The 21,053-nt window shown below is 40.9% G+C and overlaps 1 protein-coding gene across 1 annotated transcript in view; it reads right to left on the bottom strand.

The window, feature by feature from the left end:
- The window catches only part of LOC149271430 (FERM domain-containing protein 4B-like), a gene marked incomplete at its 5' end in the record, with an annotated part of 39,867 nt that continues 18,814 nt past the window's right edge, over positions 1-21,053 (bottom strand). Inside the window, 16 exons of the mRNA XM_089507432.1 lie at positions 1-127; positions 578-701; positions 1,609-2,405; positions 2,862-2,981; positions 3,242-3,386; positions 3,675-3,731; positions 4,269-4,497; positions 4,812-4,931; positions 5,413-5,546; positions 5,879-6,011; positions 6,670-6,808; positions 7,457-7,533; positions 17,455-17,541; positions 19,181-19,238; positions 19,492-19,557; positions 20,878-20,961. Of these exons, the coding sequence (XP_089363558.1) occupies positions 1-127; positions 578-701; positions 1,609-2,405; positions 2,862-2,981; positions 3,242-3,386; positions 3,675-3,731; positions 4,269-4,497; positions 4,812-4,931; positions 5,413-5,546; positions 5,879-6,011; positions 6,670-6,808; positions 7,457-7,533; positions 17,455-17,541; positions 19,181-19,238; positions 19,492-19,557; positions 20,878-20,961 (2,497 nt within the window). The remainder of the gene's footprint in view (positions 128-577; positions 702-1,608; positions 2,406-2,861; positions 2,982-3,241; positions 3,387-3,674; positions 3,732-4,268; positions 4,498-4,811; positions 4,932-5,412; positions 5,547-5,878; positions 6,012-6,669; positions 6,809-7,456; positions 7,534-17,454; positions 17,542-19,180; positions 19,239-19,491; positions 19,558-20,877; positions 20,962-21,053) is intronic.

The raw sequence follows: 21,053 nt of genomic DNA, 5'->3' as shown, positions 1-21,053 counted from the left end.
TCAAACTAATGTCCCTGGTTTGGCGTCTTCGTGCCACAGCAGCTCCTGGTCGGTCGGAGGAAGGTCATCGTTTAGCGGGGTGATGTCCGAGGAGTCGTCCAGCTGGGAAGGATAAGTCAAAAAACTTCTAGGGTTAAAAAAAAAAAAAAAAAAGAAAATATTTACAATAATTATAATTTTGGAATAGTCTAAAACGTAACTAAAGATAAAAAGACCGAAATTAAGAATTTTGGAGTCTGAGAGGTTCTAACATCAAGGCAAAATGGTTGTTTTGGGCCTTATCACTCCTGCGTGGCTTTCCATTAGTTCTTTAATGAGAAACTAACCCTCAGAAGGTAAAAAAAAAACCAGTAATTTATAACATTATGTTTCAGCCCTGTCGTAGTTAACCGTTTTAAGCACAAAAGGAAATATTTTATTTCCTTCCCATGGCTTCTGCTCGCCAGTCCAGGAAAAATGAGAAGGAACAAAAGAATGTAATTGAGGTCAAAGCACCAAAAAGTAACATTGTTCCCATCACAGGGGTTCTGAATGCAGACATGGCGGCAGAGCCGGTTACGCAGCAATCCTTACTCACCGGCTGGGTAATGTCGTGGTGCTGTAAGCCGTGGAGTACCCCGTGTATGCTGCGTGAGACACCATGCTATAGTCTGGATACCCTAATGAGCTGTTTTGGACTCTCCGGGTACTCGTGGAAGACACTGTAAAAAAATAAATAAATAATAATAATCAATTATTTTTTGGTTTCCATGATGGCTACTCCAAATGTTTTGCTTTTTTCCTGGACTTTTAATGTAACATCATTGAAGTCAAGCTTTGAGATCTTTCAGCAGGTTGAAAAATTCACAGATTAGATGGTCCAAGTAGGCCTTCTCTGCCATTAAATTCCTAATTTTCTAAATTCTGGCTTTTAGATATAATTGGAACCCTGTACTTTTTTTGAGGTGGAAAAGGAAACCTTTGGCCAGCAAGATAAATAAAAAGAATAAAAAGACCCTTGTAAGTGTTTACAGACAAAACGTAAGATGTCATGTTCGGCAAAAAAAAAAAAACCCACAAAAGATGAAACCCATCTGCATTAAACAGCAACGTTTGGGAGAATGCCATTGTTTTAATAGGATTTTGACTGATGTGTAATTATGTCTAGAAAGGAGATCAGCGGTAGCATTATTCCGACTTTTCATGGTTCCGTTCCCCATCTGGATCATTACTTGTTTAAGAATCCATAGGTGGCAATAGCTACATCTACAACTGAATATTAAACCACATTATGTACATGAAGAATCACCATGGAGTAAAGCAGTATCCTCAAAGTCATTCCAGTTTAGAAGAGGATTAGCAACCCTGCCGAGACCAACAATCTATATAATATATAGATGAGGCATGCAAGATATTAACGATAGAGCCAAATTCAACACACGTCCTGAGGACATCGATGAAATCCAAAAAGCATTCCAGGATGGACGCAAAAGGTTCTGAGCTCAGCCACGTTGATGACTGTTGGAAACATTTGGATACAATAATGCTTAAGATATATTGAATATATATTAGGGAAGACACCGGCTAAACATCAGAGAATCAAATCTAGAAGGCGGACGGGAGTCGTACCTGAGGAGCAGGATGGAGCCCTGGAGCTGGGAGACGATGGCACTTGCATAGATGCGTAGCACAAGGTTCTCTGGGACCCCCGATCCGATTCAACCGTCCCTGGCATGCCGTGCACCATATCTTTCTGGCACGCAGCTCTCTGATACCACCCCCGCAGGTGTTCCGCCACAATGGCCTTTTTAATGTTTTTGGTGATCTGTTCGGTGGTCTTTGCGGGTTTTTTCCTTGGAAGACGCAAAGTGGCATAGGGGTTGTGAGGCACAAACCGGTCCCCGTCATACCTTGCGTCCCGGTAATTGTCATAGCCGTAGCTCGCCACCGAACGATAACATGGGTTGACACTGTATTGTCCTTCAGTATCATTCTCGTAAATGTAAGCTCCGTTGTAATACGGATCACCATCCGGGTATCCAGAATACGCCGTGATGTAATAGCTGGAAGAAGACGGGTGGTTCTGAGTCATTTGGTAGACGCTGTTCCGGGCGTCTTTGTTGGCTAAGTTTGGCATGCTGCCGGAATTAGCTGCCGAGAAATTCTGCTTCTTGTGCCGTCTCCTGGAGCGGTTGTCCAGAGTCTGGGTGGTGTAGCAGGGGTTTTGTTTTGGGGGGGTGCTGTGGTATTCAGAGCTGGACTGGCTGGTGTAAGACGAGCCGTCATCGAGGATCTCAGTACTGTTGCTTCTGTGGCTCTTCGACATGGAGAACGTTGGCTTCCCATCGACCGCGTCCGGCAGGAGAGGCGTGTGAGACTCCAGACTGCCCCTGCGCGGCATGGTGTACTGAGACATGCCTTCGTTCCTGAGGGGACAAAAATGAATCTGTTAAAAATAAATATATAAAAAATGTTGGAAACCCTCAAAAAAAGCTCTGAAATCATCGTGCCTGGAACTGGGTATGGACAGTAGTTATCCAAACCCATATGCTTAAAGCCATATAGGTAATACGGTGTTATTATAAGCCACCCGCTTTCAGATAAGAAGAAAAAATATATAACATTGGCCATAGCCCCATTCAACTCCTCGGTCCGTGCATTGCTTTGTATCCCCAGCACTCAGAGTTAAAGTGCACTATATGTGTAAAACAAATCGGAATTCGAGCGGCTTCTATTGGTTGTAGAAGAACATTAATTATCCTGACCCAAAAATATCTGCCACTCATCAAAACGCTAAGAGTTGATGTGTAATTGTGGACTACCACTCTTGGCATGCACAACCAGCAGCAGCCGGATGGAGTCGTTCCCCTTTCCCAACTTACTGGAGGTGGCTGCTGCTGTAGGCATTGCGCGTCAGGACAGGCGTGGAGGGCATGCTCCGGCCACCGTGAGATTTCCGCTCCGACGTCTTGTACGGGCTGCTGTGCGTCGATGACGGCTCTCTGAGAATAAATATAATCAACATAAAATTAATTACATTTTTTGGGAAAAAAAATGGAAAATCCGTTGGCTTCTACTAAATCATGTTTAATAAATTATATATTTATATCTTAAAATTGTCAAAGTTAAATAAGGGTCAAGCTCGACGCGGGATGAAACCAGATGGCGCTGCCTTTGTGTGGCTTTTGGCGGATGGCGGTTGCGTTTGGACAGCCCGTTCGCAGCCTGCCACTTGACCTCGGCGGGGGTTCGCGGTTCGTACCTGGACAGCCGCATGTCTGAGAACTGTTCATTCAGGGACGATTTTCGGGAGAGGTTTTTCTCAATGCCTGTTGACTTTGGAGGTCGACCTTTTGGAGAGTTGTGCACGGGGCTCGGTCTATGTCCTTGAAAAAAGAATGACTCATCTAGAGAGAGAGGAAAAATAAAAAGAGAGAGAGAAATCAGGGAGGCCAAGTTAATTCTTAACGAGCAGATAGGGCAATATTCTAAGGGTCAGGTTCCTCTGTGTGCAGTGGGAGTATTTACTCGGATAAAAATACCAATGGATCGTTTATTCAAAGCGACAGCATCGTTCAAATGTCCATCTCGGAAAAAAAAATATTTTATGAAAGAAGAAAAAGGATATTTCGGGCCGCTCTATAGAAATGAGATCATTTCATAATAAGCCGGTACGAAGGTATTTAGAGACTCACCATCCTCCATCGTGGTTGTATCAGACAACGAGCTGCTTTCAGACGGAATGATGTCATCTAAAATAGAAAGAACAATGGAACAATGAAAGGACGATCCTTGAAACAGCTGGACAAGATTGAGTGATTAAGGCATTTCACCTAAGGGTTGAGTGAAGACATTAAAAGTAGGCGATGTATTAATCAAACATCTACAACGCAGATAAACTTAGAATGTTGGTTCACGAAAAAGCCACAGTAAAGTTTCATAGTGGGTTTGGAGTTCTTAAATTTATTACACAGAATTACATTTCCCTCTTCAAACGGTATAACGGTTTCATACAGGTCAGGATTTAGGAACCCTGGTGTGTATATGTGCGCGTGTGTGTGCGTGGGGGATACCCCTTATTATGCCTGAACACACATCTGTTCATAGAGGTTCTGCCAGCTGTAATTTGGGGGTATCACTCCACCTGGTTCTTAACCCAGCTGACCCTACGCCATTTTTTTTTTATAAAAAAAATTTTCACTAGTTAGATGTCACTAGATTAATTCAGGACGCCTGGAAGTTAGACTAGAACCCGAAACAGCGGCAAAAGTTAGGAAGGTTGCCAATACCTTGCATAAGCAGAGAGGCTCTCTTTGTAGGATCCTTCCCGCTCTTGACTCTGTATTCATTAATAGTACTTTCCAGTTCTTGAAGTTTTTTAAGTGCGTCGCTATAATCCTGCTTCCTCTTCCTCTTGACGTTCTTGCTCAAATCCGACTCGGTCGCAAGTCTCTTCGTAGCCTCTACCAATTGTTGTTGGATTAGGAATTTGCACTCCAGATTTTGTAATTCGTGATCCTTAATTTAAAAAAAAAAAAACACAAAAAAAAAAGTTTGAGATTATTACAGGAAGTCGATTGTAAGCAACTCCATTGTTGGTGACAGGAGCTCCAATAAGTTTAATTCCAAAAAAATATAATAAACGTGCAATGCCCCCCCCCCCCATTTAACAGTATTGTGCTTTCTGGAGAACAGCTTAAAAGTCTCTCTTTTTCAGTTTTTTAACATATAAAATCCTGGACTTCTTTACGATAGCCAAGGATGATTTTTTTTTTTTAATATCCTTGCTTTGACAATCTTCACCAGAAGGCCAGAAAATCACATATCCCTACCTCCTCGTTGAGTAGTAAGTTGTCATCCAGTTTAAAAGATGTTCCCATCCTTTTTCTGATTGGAGGAGGTTTTTCACCAGGACCCAGTGGATACTCAGTGGGTAATTTCCCAGTTATTTCCTAAAAAAAAGGGATAAATAATTGATATAAATTACGCATCCCATGAAAGACCTTAAAGCGTCAGGAGGCCGTCGGAATCCGATACAGAATTCTAAAATTGTGTTATAAAATTGTAATATGTTATAAATTCTTATATAAAAAAAGTAATATTTTATTTTATTTCTACATTTCTTACAAATGTGTTACTTTTTCACATGCAGAATGTAACCCTTTGATTACTTGGCTAAATTAATGCTCTTCTATATTATCCATGAAACGAATCCTGGTCTGCGGAGGGACCCTCTACACCATTAGCAAGGACTTTTCAATTCTATTTTAGGTTAAAAGCGGGACGCTTAGGTTATTAGTACAATCATCTTCATGTATCACCTCTGCCCTTGTAAACTTTGTCGCAACAAGGAGTTACTATCCCTTTAATCTTCTCAGCCCTAAACCGAAGACGACCTAACGAAGAGAATTATGACGCTTCTGTGTTACTTACAGCTTCGCGCAAGCAAATCTTCTTCAGCTCTTCGATTTTTTTCAGAAGAACATCTTGTAGAGCTTTCTCTTTTTTCTTCAACTCAAGGATTTTCTCGACTTTATGTTCTTCGCTGACTTCAGAGTCCTGGGAACCTAAAGAAATGTTTCGGGAGGTTAGGTTTTTTTATTGTTTTCTTTTTTAAAGTAAACGCGAACTGGTAACATTGTATCCAAAACGTTCATTGTTGTAAAACAGGAAGACAAAGAGGACGAGGGCTGGTTAGTTCTCCAGAAAAAGTTGGTTTTACCGGCTCATGTGATGATTTCGCAGCTTTCTTTTTTTTCTAAAAATGTTTCAATTACGAGGAATATTTTGAAACTGCGGAGATCTATTTCTCAAATATTCATCTCAGCTTTTTTTTTTTTTTTTTTTAAAACCTGAAATATTTAAATGCACGTTACAGTGGCGCGCAAAAATGTATTACCTGATGAGATTAAGCTGCCGCTGCTTGCCATGATCAGGGGATTCTTTCCTTCTACCATTTTGGAGACTTTGGTCCCGCTTTCAGTCAGTTCCATGGCGATGTCGTCTAGACTTCGAGCTGCTGGAATTTTTGCCTACGTGAGATCAACCAGCAAAACTCTTAATGAGAGAGCAGACAAAGAGAGCGATAGACGGCATCTTTCACTCCGCGTTCATGAGAAATCAGCTACCGTCTTCCAATATATCCAGCTAACAACAATAATATCCGAGAAGTAGATTCTGGGAATACGTAGGCTGGGATTTTAAGGGGGCGCCATGCTTTGTGTCATGTGAAGGAAGACTAGAGAAGAACAAAATTCTCCTACTGGTCAAAACCAATCCCCCCCCCCAAAAAGGTATATTTTTGTCAGAATTCTGACACTATGTAAAAGCAACCAAAGCTTTTGGGGAGATTTGGGGGGCTTGTGTCAATTCCTCTGCACCCTTGAGCCTAAAAATTTGTTCTGAAAGCTTCCCAATGAGTTGGACATTTCCGCTAATACAACCACAAAAATAAATGTCAGGTAACGCAGTTGGAAAACAATTTTTAGTAGACTAGAAGGACTAGAAAGAGTTAATCAAGTTGTTTCCAGCTCCATAAAATGCATTTTGTACAGCAAAAAAATATTTTTTCTTCTAGTTTTGGAATCTTAGTAACTTCGACAAAACATACAATGCAGTTAAGGAAAAGGATAGAGGCAAGAACTAAACGTTTTTACCCATCTGGCTCGGAGATTTGCGAACACGACCTACCTTGCTCTGCTTTCTGTCCAAGTAGAATTGATGTTGACTAATGGCCATAATCCATATGGATTTGATCAGAAAATTGTTTGCATACCACGTTTGAACGACCAGACCACTCTGTCCAAAGGTTCGTCTTGACGCAGCTATTCTAAAAACAAAATCAAGCGAAATATTTAGTCCGATAACGGTTAACCCCCTTGAGCCGGACTACAAAAAAAAAGTTTTAAAATATTTTCTGTGCTTGAAAATGTTGGGAATTCGAACAGCGACACTAATACAGACAAATAATTCAAAATAATATATATTTGTATTTATATATCTTGATCGCTGGGGGGGTCCTCAGTAAAATAATAAAATGCCCGATTCTCCCGCTGTAAAGACTCAAACCTTAATCAGTCGTTGGTCTCGTCTTAGATTCAGGAGCCGTATGTCTATCCCGTGCATGTTTAAATCCCCTCGCTGTATTACCCTCTACCACTTCTGCTGGGAGGCTGTTCTACTTATCTACCACCCTCTCAGTAAAGTAAAACAGGCATTATTAATGAGCCTCAGACCCACTAGTTTTAAATTAATGACCTCAACCACCTATCCAAAAACAACATCTACTACTGTAGGATGGATCTGGCAGAAGATGGGTCGTTGACCAAAAATGACTTGTTGGCCAATTAATGAATTCCAAAAGGAGACAACAGGTCAGACGTGCGCCCACAACGGCCACTGGTGTCCTCAACCAAACCCGCTACGGCGGCTAAAAAAACCCACCAAAAATAAATAAATAATTAAAAAAAAACCTTACCTACGGGGATCGTGAACTTCAACAGCAAATTTTTTCTCTCTGAAGTACAAATTCTCCAGCTGCTTCCACTGAAATAGCTACAAAAAAACAGACAGAAGGAGAGAACTATAAATAACGGCTTCATTAGGCATTTAATGCAAGAAACGCGCCGGAATCTATTGTACGGCAACCGCGGGAACACGAGCCAACAATGAAACACCTAAATCACCCGGAATACGGACAGCCGGGGTATAAACACAGAACAGACAGAGCGCGCGGCACAGACGCCAAACACAAGCGTACGCCGCGTTCTCCGCGCAATAAAAATGTCATTTGGTTATGAGCATCCAGAGCATCTGCTGCAGCGACGACCGCATTTTTTTATTTATTTTTTTTTTTTTAAAGCCTTGATTGTTCTACGACATCGTTACAAATCGTTCTACAGAAATACCCGCAATAGAACGTAACCCCGCGTCGAATGTTCGTCATATTGCGTGACGGACGCAGCGCTTGGCTCGTTTGTAAAAAGATACGACGCTGAGATCTTATGGCTTTACGCACCGATGATGTCATCATTACACATACATAAACAGTATTCCATGGAATTGGTTATTCCATAAACTCCAAGGAATAAACGTGTATATGATGGTCCGACGCGTCCTCAATAAACGATGTCAATAACAATGTTTTATGTCGACGCGTTAAAATCACACAAACATACACGAACCATTTAACACAATTTAACTGCTTAAATGCCAGTGATTAGTAACGGCTTGCACACACCTCTAAGAGTTAATAGGATCATTTTATAAGATTAAGAGAGTGCGAATTCTTACATACCAATTCATCCAACACAGTAACACTCGAATGCGCGTGTATCTTTACACAACCCACACCTACAAACCCCGCTTATAGTCGCATTCAATACAGAGCGCGAATGTTACGGGTTTTAAACGTTTTCAGAGATTTTTACCCGGTTCTGGCGTAATCACCCCCCGGCAGATAACCCCGAATGTGTATTTTCAGTCGGGTTTGTATTAGAATAAGAATAGTTTTAATACCCAAAGCTCACAAAGCGGATCCTACTACTATCATGCGAAAAGGTTCCTCTGTTTAAGTGATGTCATAAACAATCGGGTTTAGCTAAACGACAGAAAAAAATTATAAATGCAAACATTTCCTCCCAAAAAATGTTTCAAAACAAACAATGTGCGCTTTCCAATAAACTCGCAAACCATCGATTACAGACACCACCCCTTCGTCTTTTATACATTGTATCCATTCATTGGGAAATTAGAAACATAGAATCTGCCGGCAGATCGGCCCCATTCGGCCGCCGTCTAGTCGCCCGTTTCTCCTGCTGTAAAGACTGAAACCTTAATCAGTCGTTGGTCTTGTCTTAGATTCAGGAGCCGTATGTCTATCCCATGCGTGTTTAAATCCCCTCGCTGTATTAACCTCTACCACCTCTGCTGGGAGGCTGTCTCACAATTACCTTCTGATGATCTAGGGTCCCATTTTGTTAAAGTAATCCACACGGCTTGTACTCCTGGGAGTTGTCAGTCCCGTAGTGTGAGTGTGAGCCACTTCCTGGGTCTCTCCCCGAGTAGTGAGATTCCAGTAAGGTGCTACTCCAGTTTCACTGCCTAACCATCCCACTTAATGACACGCTGCTGACATCACACCTCCAGCCTCTGCATGCTGCTTCTCACACCCAATTTGCATAGATAAGACCAAGCCTTTAAAACCATTACTGGAAAAGCACTTTTCTCGTTAAAAAACATCGTCCTTGTCATTGTAAATGAATGACATCATACCTAAAGTGACTGCCTGTGTCTCACACAACATTCAAAATAAGAGAATAACTCCAAAAACACATGGAAAAATATACATAAAAATCTGCGTACTGAGAAAGAATTTAAAAAAATATATATGGGGGACGCTTTTAGATTCCTTTCCACTCCTTAAGCCCCCAAATATGTCTCAGATCACAATAAAATATACAATAAAAATATAATAAAATAATAATAATAGATTATTGTTGTTTCTGTAAGTCAAATTGTTATGTTATATACTGCTTGTTATTGTACAGAGCTACAGAATATGATTGCGCTATATAAAACAATAAATAATAATAAAATAATAAATAAAAATAATAAAAATGTTACAAACTTTAATTTTCTTTATTGGAATTTCTGACTCATTGGATACAATGTAACAGCTTTAATCTTTTCAGAAGAATACTGGTTCTTAAAGCTGCAGTCACACTTCTTTATTGCATGTCTCTCTCTCTCTCTCTCTCTCTCTCTTTCTCTTCTCTCTTTCTCTCTTTCTATTTCTCTTCTCTCTTTCTCTCTCTCTCTTCCTTACCTTCTCATGTTGTGGATTTCCAGTTTTTGGTCTCGATACAGTTTGACACACACAAAAAAATGTAAACACAACCGAAGGTGTATATTAACTTAATTGTTCCACGGAGAGCACAGCCTAAGGATGCTGACGTCGCCTGCGTTATTAGCGAGGTGGACATGTTTAAACCACACCTCGCCTGTTGTCTCATTGATTCCTCACTGCCTGAGTAATTAATGAATGAATTCCAGGCATGTATAGAACAAGATCTGCCTCGGATTTAAACCAGTTTTTGTCTCCCTGGCTTTGTATTAACCTTTTGACAGCCACAGGGATACAAATCTAATGGGATCCTCTCTGTCAATTCTATGAAGGTTGCTTTGGGGGGGAATCTCCTACTTTAAAAGCTATAGTTCCGAAGCCTTCATGACCAATGTGCATATTATACTGCAATGAGGGAAGTTGTATTTTACTCAGAGAGGGGTAGATACGTGGAACAGCCTCCCAGCAGAAGTGGTAGAGGGAAATACAGCGAGGGGATTTAAACACGCATGGGATAGGCATATGGCTCCTGAATCTAAGACGAGACCAACGACTGATTACGTTTTTAGTCTTTACAGCAGGAGAAATCGGGGGCCGAATGGGGCCGATCTGCAGGCAAATTCTAAGCACGACTTTGTGTAAAAAAAAAAAAGGCTGATGATTAAGCACAAAGTCTTTACCACATTTTAATGAAATACAAACACATGGTTGCACTTCCTTAACCCGCTGACATCAGGAGATCACGTCTGTGACATTCTGAAGGACTTCACCACAACGGCCCGAGGATGGTCCAGCCGTCACATTAACGATAACGAGAAAACTTCCTTAAAATTCACTCCGGAACGCGTCAGTCACCCGGCTGACAGTTTCTCAACAAGCTGGCACGGAATGCAGTGACGCAATACATGTGATGCGTACCGATGTCATTATGGGGGCACAAGAAGGTTTAAGGGGGCCAATATGTGATAAGTGGAGGAGGGGCGGCTTTCTTTCTTGCCAAATATTAATCCATTAAATTCATATAATAAGTGCAGAGTTATTTTTTTTCTGCCAAGGGCAACACAATGACGATCAGTTCCCACGACATGCCCGGGCTCTTAGTAATAAAACATTATCCTGGGCACCTCACCTAGCTTTGGCGTTAGTCATGCTTTATGTTTCTGCTGGAGGTATGCGTTAAACTCCATTATATTGGGTGTGATATTACAGGAGATGATGCAAGTGGTGGACTTGCATAAAAAAACAACAATCCAGTATTATATTAGAGGGGTCTACCTGCTCAATCTATAGTTGTTCCAACCCAATTCCCATGTGGATAACCGTCTGTTCAATGGCGACATATAATAGTCTGGATATTCAATAAACTCAGACGCTTATGAAGTTGGTGGGATCCCTTGACAGGTCAAGAAGCTATACTGTTTAGGAACTAGCTACAAACTTTGATCTTCAAATTGTATGGAGTTCAGCTTTTTATGATGGCTTTCACTGGGCCAACCTAGAATATAGACACTAATAAGATTCTTGATCGCAGTGGTCCTCTTTAAGGACGTGAAAAGGTATTTGATCCTATATCTTGTAGTATGAACATGTTGGCCAACTTAGGTTATCATAAACTTCCAAAGCTCTGGAACTAACACAACATTGTCCGGTTTTGCCCTCAGTTCCTCCGAGTCATCTGAAGATCAGCGTCTTAGTCATGATAAGTTGATGGGAACTCAATGTCTCTGTGAATGTATCATTGAGATATCTCTGAGGTTCTGAACTGTGTAATGTTCTACCACTTCTGCTCATCTCAATGATCTTAATTCATTACTCTCTATTGACTTACTGTATTTACACGGGGGGGGGGGGGGGAGTCGAAGTACACAAGTTAAGATTGTTTCTTCTGATGATGAACGCCCCACTGCCTTACGTCGTAAATACAGAAGTCATTGTATATGCTATTGACTCATCTGAAGGGTGAAAACTCTGCCGTGGCTTTAGAATATCTCTAATTATCACTTAATCAAGCGGTAGACGGAGTATCTCCAAACAACGTGCTATCTACAAAACCCGAAGTGTCTGATGGCCTCATGGCCAGACTTCATAGAGCTTCGAATAACCCAAAATACAGGGTCTATTTACCTTTCCCTACATTAAACATCTGAAGGTGGAGACACCATGCTACATGGATTTAGGTGCATCCAGCTCTCTCTGTTGATGTTGAATCACAATTCTCACCATCTGAGATGTCCCACAACACAGGAAGGTGACTAATTAGACCACTTTGCTCGTTATACCATCTCGTGTGGTTTGGTAGTCAGACAGATACACTTGAGTTACTGATCAATCTCCGTTGGTACGAGAGAACACAGGATTCTTGGCAGCTCCTGATAATTAGTCATTCTCCCCAAAGTCTACTGATAGGGAACGCATCGTACGGAGCATATCACACACCGGCAGGTTACTCAGCCCATCACTCCAAAGGCATTATTGCACAATGCGGCTGTTTATCTGGCCGGAAGTTCACGCTCTGCGCGTTTGAGTTTCTAATAATGAAGACGGAGTGGAAGGCGGACATTCTGTGCAAAAACGAGATACTATAGAGAGGATCTCCGACCCTTGTAGTGGTTGTAACAATGTTTCCTTATTGTGGTAGATAATAGTCATCGTTCCTATGAGACGTTAACAAGTCACAAAACAATCAAACAGACATGGGAAACATAAGTGCCATTCGGCCACCTTAATCAGTCGTTGGTCTCGTCTTAGATTCAGGAGCCGTATGTCTATCCCATGCATGTTTAATACCCTCGCTGTATTACCCTCTACCACTTCTGCTGGGAGGGTTATCTACCATCTTCTCAGCAAAGATTCTTTGTTTCTATGTAACAAACTTTCATTGCTAAATGTTCCAATATACTTAGTTCCTTTTACAAAAAGATGAATCATATCTGCCCCCCCCCCCCGGGGGTTAACAATCATTGCGCAACATCCAAAAAGTAAAATTTCCGAGTGCTATTTATAGCTGTATGTATATTTGGGTTTCTGTCTGTCTATATTTTAGCTGTTTTCTAACCGGTTTAGTTTTTGTTTAATTCTCCTTTTTTTCTATAGATTGAGAATAAGGAAAAGTTATTCAGTAAAAAAAATACATTAAAAAAAAAGTCAAATAAAATAAAAGTAAAAAGCCAAATCCTACTTCTATGTGACCGGAGAGATCTTTTTTAAACCCAAAGTAAAAAATGAGCATTAAATAATAAAAAAATCTCGGCCCCAACGGGGAAGACGTCTGGAAGGGCCAAACTTTTTACAATGTGACAAGTTTAGAAGGATTTCCCTCCCAGCTAAACCCGTTAAACGGATTATCCGAGCTGCTTAGACAGAAAACCTTTAACGATAATATATATAATAATATATATATACCCTGCAGAATATTAATTATCTATTGTGTTATATAGCGCCATCATATACCGTAGCGCTAATTAGATCAATAAATAACTACTTTCCTTTAAAAGGCAGACTATTTATTAGACACAAAGGATAGTTGCTGGGATCCTACACCCTTTAAATAATTGAACATGTCTTTGTCTCCACTACTTATTCAATCAGACTTATCAGCGCTGCGGGGAATATGTTTTTGGGTGTTTTTTAGGCGTTTTATCTGGTAAATATCTGACGATTGGCCATTTGCTCCTTAAGGAGGCATCACCTTTTTGATCATTGTTTTAACTGACTGTGAGAAAAACACACAGAGAACAAGAGAGCGGGAAGATAATGAGAGCGTCCTGCAGAGAAGTCCGAAGGAAGGCTATTGTGTGCCGTCATCGGACGGAACAAAAGGCCGGAGCCGTCCTAAGGTAACAGACACGGGACCGCGAGGAGGAAGAAAGGGGTTATTTCCAACGCTTAAGAGTCTTAATTTACCCGTACTGTGTATTAAGCCGTCTCCATCGGTTACCGCTTATCTTAAAATGTATTTTAAATCACTTTTTTTTTACAAATAAAGAGAGAAGGAGTGTGAGCGTGAATGTGCGTGCGAAGATGTTGAACGAAAGATAGAATTTTATAGATAGAAGATAGAATAGATTCAGGAGCTGTATGCCTATCACATGCATGTTTAAATCCCCTCATTGTATTACCCTCTACCACTTCTGCTGGGAGGCTGTTCCAGTTATCTCCCACTGTCTCGATAAAAGTAAAACTTCTTTACGTTACATGTAAGTTTCTGCTTGTTTTGTTAGATTTTGCATTGCTAAAGGTGTTAAAGAAGGAAATCGTCACATTCCTTTTCAGCAGGAGGAAATACCAATAAAAAAAACTGGTATTTAAGTGTAAACACTTTTTAAAGGTGAAAGTGCATTAACAGGCAGGGTTTAATGGGTTAAAGGTATAATTAAAACATGCAATGGGCATCCTTAACTCTGTGATACCTTTTAGTGGCTAACGCGATCGTGGGACCTAACAGAGTCACTCAGACTTGGAGAGTGACCACTTTTCAAACTTTGCATTGGAATTCCTCTGTTTGAATGCCCGTCAGATGTATAACTGACCCGATATTGCTGCATAAAGTGTTCCTCTTCTTCGTCACTCACTGGTGCAGGACTCTGTCTTTTGAGAGCTGGATTACCTAGATATGAGTTTTTGTGTCTCTCACATTCCGAGGTCATAACGCAGCATAAAAGACCTCTGAACATGTCAAACCGAATAATACAACATCGGCGCGTTTTTACGCTCCACCGATAAGCCTTTCATTTTTATTTTTCTTTAGTATAGCACGCCGCACTGTGCACACACGTCTTGTATTATGATTATTGATTAATGACGTGTCTTTCAGGTCGGGATGGAGTGGAGTTCATATTTATCAGCACCTCCTAAAGTATCTACCCTGCCCTCGTACACCTTTCGGTGGAATGAAGAGACCAGGTGCGTTCTGAAGGAATGTCACGAGTTTCACAAACCCCTGAGAGCTTCCTGGACAAAACTCACCTGTTGGGATTTTTTTTTCTCAGCTGCGAGAGCAAGAATTTTAAAAGGGTAAAACATGTCAAAAAGGGGGACGTGAAAAGCCTTTAAGAACCACTTTATTTAGGGCCGTCTTCTCCATCTCCACCAGGGTGTCTTAACTTGTCCTAATATTACCGTTCAACCGGTTAATTGTCACGACAACATTGTTAGTGATGACCTCGTTATTGTAATAGCACTACAGACTCTGCAGGCACCACGTTCTACTTGTGGCCAATTTATTTATTTTTGTCAGAATTAAAAGGGTGCCGTTCCTAAGTAATTCTAAGAGAAAACGATCTGCCCCTGCTGGGGCAAATAGCTTGACGAGTCTCATGCCCACAAGTAATAGTAATTTGTATCACCTACAAAGGTTACCTGGCCCCAGGGAAGTTATAATGTTTATGAAAATTTAGCAGTCCCCTCCCCCTTTTTGCAGGGAAAGCGTCCCATTGGCTGAAGTAACATCGAAGTCACTTTGCAGCCAATGAGAACTGTTAAGCCCAGCGACGGTCAAAGTTCAGAACTGGTGAAAAACTGGAGTTTCCGATGTATGCTTTTCATTAATATAAAATATCTGTACTAGATATGGGTAATCTTTTTTTTTTGTATCTGTCAGTTCTGTTCCTGATGAGCTGCACGCGTGGCAGTCCAAGAATGTAGCATTCAGTAAAGTAAATGGGTATTGGTTGTACCGACATGGAAGTTTGTTTCCTTAAATGAGTTCAGTACCGACGTGAAGGCTAAATAAAGTAGGGTCTTTCCGCTGAGACATGTGTGGACCAGCAGTTGAGATGCCAATAATCCTCCAAATATTTTCCTCCACCGCTACACAATAGCCCTGTTATCTCTCTCTAAATGTATCCAACTGTTGGAGAGTAAATAGTTCCAGGCCACCTAACCAGCTGTTTGGAACAGTAAGGGTGCTAATTCCCCTCTTTAAACAGCTCCAGCCCCTGTGGGGAGGCTCAGAAACTTCAATTTACATACAAAAGAGAAATTCAGAGTTGAAAAATAAAAAGGAAAAAAAATAAAAAATAAAATAAAAAATAAAGTATTTCAAAATCCTCAATCTAAGATCTGAAAGCCACTTAAATGTTTAAAATGCAAAGTAAGAAATGTAATTTATTTTTTCCTGTACACCCAAAAAGTCCGATATCCTTATTATTTGTCATTGTAAAATATCCCATTTCAGTATTATTTCACATTCGCGGCTTTTCGTCCTAAAGCCCCGGGTGGTAATCGTTTCTTATGGACAACAAATGACCCGACGATATTAGCGAATTTCACATTCTCGTCATGTGACTCAAGCCTATTATCTGTGATTCATTTTGTAGGATTTGCATACAAGGACAAAGAATAATTAGCATTACAGATTACAAAACAAGGCGTTCCCACGTCTGCGCTGTAAATGAGATTAAAGCCTGGATGCGCATGTGCTATCCATTTGGAAGAATAAAGAAGAATGTATTAAATTGTGTTCATTTACTAAAACATCAAGGAGGAGCAGCAAACTAGCTCCTCGGGCGTTCGGGTACTATAATGCTCATGATCCTGGGGATTATAGTTTCTAGTATCTAGCTCTGGTAAGAAAACCATCGTTATTGACTTATGTTTCAAAGGACCCCATATGTATTCCCACCTCAAGAAAAGCACCCGTTAGAGAAGGACATGGTTTAGGGTCACAAAGGGGTGCTGTCACTTTAAAAGGGACAACTTGGGATCTACGTCGTTGTCCTTAGACTGCGTACTGTGAGAAAGTAACATCTAATAAAGGAGGTGGTTTGTCCTATAAAGGTTTCTGCCCCAGCCCTTTTAAATCCAGTAGCCAACTAGGGGAGTGGAGCGGAGAGTATTTATAGCCGAGGCGGAGGAGGCTAATGAGTTTCAGGGCCGAGGGAAAACCAGAAGCCCGTCCCATTCTCTGTATTCACCAGGCTGGACGCATAAGGATTTAAAAAGGTCCTTATAAAAACATAAACTACTTAGCAGCAGGTACTGAAAGCAAAATAGCAGCCGTTCCCACTGTGACAGCACTACATTAAATAACATATGATTAAAGGGGAACTCCCGTTCTTTTATTACTAGTATCAGATGAAAAGTATGTTTTCAAAAATGTTTTTAGGCAATTGCGTTTTTTCCCCCCCATAATATGTCTTCAGGCAGCTGCATATTACCCATTTGTATGAGTTCTCGCTCTGTTATCTACTAGACAAACACCCTGACTCATCATACTGACTGTGGGGAACAATGGAACGGCTCAGTCTTAATCACCCAGATGGACCCTCTGACTAATGAAAGTCTATGGAGGAACAGACTTCATTAGCATTGCAGCAAAGCATCAGCTCAGTGTGGTGTTTAAGGAGGGCAAAGTCACCCACAATATCACATGATTGGCAGCAACGGCGGCTCCAGGTCTGCTGATAAAGGGAGTTTATTGGGACAAAATGAGTCAAAACCCACTTTTTTAATGATATAGCAGAGAAGCTGTTTTTTAGAGACTGTGAAAGATTAGCCTGTAGCTTTATAACTCTGGAGATATTTAATATAAACATCGCATGCACATAGCCCCTTGCTCAAGGCCAGATTATTAATGTATATCACCTTCCAGTGTGACGTCACTCAAACATTAAAACTATAACCAAACTTACCTTTCTCGGCTTTATTTTATCTTGTATATCGTACTGGCCGATTCCCTTGAAGCTAATTCCCAACCACCATGGAATTCCCTGTTTGTCCTGGAAGATACAATGAATAAATACATACGTGGGTTTGAGTTCTAGGGTAAATTTCCACTTATCTCCCATAAAATTCCCAGCTAAAAGATTTGCCATAATGACATCAGGAGCTTCCTTTAAAAGGCAGCCATTGCCCATCATTTCCAAGTTACCAATCCCAATAAATAAAACATAAATCAACAAATCCTTTATTAAGATTCACAGGAACATGTCAATGTTGGGTTGGGTATCGCACCCAGCCTTAGGTCAATAAGGTCTCCTTGGTTCCTTTGTATCACTATTTTTACAAGTTTAGATACTGGGAACGAGTTATTCATACAGATTATACCATTAGAACTTTTTTACTGGTCCACCCTCATCGGAATCTGGAAAGCGGTCATCAAGAGAGTGTCAATGTAAGTGACACGCTTCTTAATGCAATCAGTAATCCATCTAAAATAAGAGTATAACTGTTCATTCTTCTCCTGGAATGCTACACAATGACCCCCTATTGTTTTATAAAAGGATTTTTTTCTCCTTGAAACACTTAAGGGATCTCGCAGAGATGAAGCCTGTCATGCTTCACTCTCCTCTTCGAGTCTTTGTTGGCTAATGGAATCAGAAAGAAAAGGTCTCCCTCCAGAAAAACAACTTTCAAAAGAAAAGCTGACGTACAGTTATAATAAGCCGGAGATTGACTCTGCTCTGAGCGATGGAATGGAACTGCTTAAAAATAAGCAAGAGTCTCGCCAAGCTCTCGAAGAGTCAAGAGACATTGGGTCAACACCAAGAGAAAAGAAGGTATGATCGACACAAGGAGCCATCAGGGTCCACGGCTGACCCTAGATGATCCTGGTGATCTAAATAAAACTACACCTCTTGCCGAGAGCAGGCACATAAGGACTTCTAGATGAGAATGGTGGGTTTGGACCTCTTGGCCTCTGCTGCTCCCAATCAGTTTTGGGCTTGTCCTTCAAGGAAGAAGGCTAGTTAAGCCCAGATGTTCTATGAAGCCTTTAGGGAAGATCTGACCCTTCCACTGGCCTTTCTCCCTCCAGGAGGGAGGCCAAAAAAAGCCATTGGTTTCTATGAGGCCCCTAGGGAAGGTCTGATGCTCCTACTGGTCCTCCTCCCTCCAAGAAGAAGACAACTACAGCCCTGGGGGTTCCGTGAGGTGTGTAGGGAAGATCCATCACTCCCACTTGCCTTCTAGCCACATACAGGTCTGTTCTCACAATAAATATTTTAAGATGTCTCTTAAAAGACATCTCTTCTTGCATGCAAGTATTTTTTGGGGGTACAATTCACGTTCATTCTAAGATTAAAAACGGTATGTAGGAAGACCCTTGAATACACAGTTTGACCCTCACTCACTAGACAGCAAACTGAACATAAAGTAATAAAGAAAGTTTTCCTTTCTGTGCTTTTTTTTTTTTATAAACTAAAGAATCCAAATTACAGGAAAAGGAAATTAAATTCGTATAAAAAATTCAGCATTTCGGAAAAATCTCCCTTCAGTAAATCGTAATAAAAGATCAAACCCACTGGATCCCAATGCGCAGGTCTACGTATTATATGGAGCTTTACTGGCTTAGCAGTCCGTTCTCTGGACACCTGCATGCCATGGTATGGACGGGTTTATAGAGTACCCGGCACTGACCTTTACTTTGTAGTAATGAACACCATATGTTGGCAGAGCTTCAACAATTTTCATGTACCTGCAGGCAGGAAGAAAATCAAGTCAGCCTTGTCGAGGTATTCAAAGTTACTTTTTTTTATTTTATTTTTTTAAGGGGGTTAAGTAACATTTTTGGTAATATCACTTGAATAATATGAGGCTGCCAAGAGAAAATTGCTTGTTTTATAAAAAAAATAACAATAAATAAATGAATAATAATTTAATAATATATAAAAATAAATAAATCACATTTTATCAACATACCCCAATTTAAAAAACATATGACGGCTTACCGGACAATTGCTTGACCTCTGGTTACCCCTCTCAGCTTCTTACAATGTTCGATCACTCGCTCTTCACTGCAAGAAATTAAGAAAACAAGAAAGTGATAACATCGTACATTTCCTGACATATAATTGACAGCTCTGTTCTGCAAGAGTTTCTGCGGGAGGTTTTTTTCCACCCCAGTTCCAGTTTAGCTGCTGATAGCCTAGACTACCGCCATCAAGATGCTGTCCCACCTACCCCGCCGAATTTACCATTGGCATTAGAAACATTATTCCATTTCCTTATCACGTAAAATTTCGCCACATTCATATTTTTACTGGGAACTCTTAATGGACATGTGGCAGAACAGCAGTCACGGATAGGCTGTTGCCATAGAAACTGAAGAAAAAGCCTATTAAACATTTCTTTGTAGTTTAAAGTGATTAAACCTTTAAGGTAAACTTGATAGACAAGGATAGATGGCTAAGGTTTATTTATTTATCAATGATTGATTTAAAGGGAACAACTGATGTAATACCTACGGGGGTAACACACTGGACCCCCGAACACTGCTGTTTGCAAATATTAGATGGTGGATACATCAAATTAAAATATTTGACTCAAAGATCTCATCTTATTTCATATAAGCGGAAATCCTTGGCATTTTTTCCCTCTAAAACCCGGAATTCTCTATCGTTGCAATAAATTGGATCTCCTGCCGGTAGCAAAAAGTTGTTGTACACAAAATTCCTGAGATTCCGATGGTCCTGGTTCAGCCAGGATACCTCTGCACCCCTGTCTGTACTGCTCTGTACCTGGTTACCGAGCGGTAACCAAACACGCCTTTATGGGGAGATTTTATTTTATCAACCCAGATAATAGAAATCGTCCGTGAGAATAAAAAAAGTACAATACATCTTCATATAAAAAAATGTGTATGAGCGATCCTTAAATTTTAACCCCTACGTCACCACTGCTGATCTTCTTTCAAAGAAAGTGTTAAACGGCCAAGGAGGCGGCTGTATTCACTAGCACAGCGGTAACGTCCCTCTCTGCCCTGCGTTATTACAGAGTTTACACAACAGGCTGCTGTTTGTGATCACAACACAGGTTTTTCACCTTTAAAGTGTTCTACGGGACCCTGCGACCAGAAGGTGACTGGAGAGAGGAGACCAGCACTTGTTGAAGGGCCGGTTTTGTGGAGCGTAGGGCCCCGGAGGGCGCATAAAATAGATTTAATAACCAGAAAAAAAAAGGTAACCCACTAAAGGCCCCATAACTAACAATGACTTCTAGAAGCTTGGTATTGGACACTTTGCCTACCCCTTGCTGACCAGTGACGTATTTATACTATGAGCGCCCTTCGCCAAACCCCTCCAAGGCCACCGTGCTCTCAGCCGAGAAAGACTTACCAATATGTGAGGGACGGGTGCTCCTGTAAGGTTCTCGTGGGCAGAGCTGGCAAAATTTTCAGATCTCTTCTTGCATTTTCATCGCTGAAAAACAAAAAGAGAGAGAGAAGGTGAGTCGTTCCAGTTCTGAGCGCGTCTGTCACTTTAAACCCCAAAGCATTGTGTTAATTTATACC

Source organism: Sceloporus occidentalis, unplaced genomic scaffold (genome assembly GCF_023333645.1).
Source record: "Sceloporus occidentalis isolate IW3139 unplaced genomic scaffold, rSceOcc1.0.p SCAF_515, whole genome shotgun sequence".
In the NCBI taxonomy this organism is placed as follows: Eukaryota; Metazoa; Chordata; class Lepidosauria; order Squamata; family Phrynosomatidae; genus Sceloporus; species Sceloporus occidentalis.
This window is presented reverse-complemented; position numbering and strand designations above follow the sequence as displayed.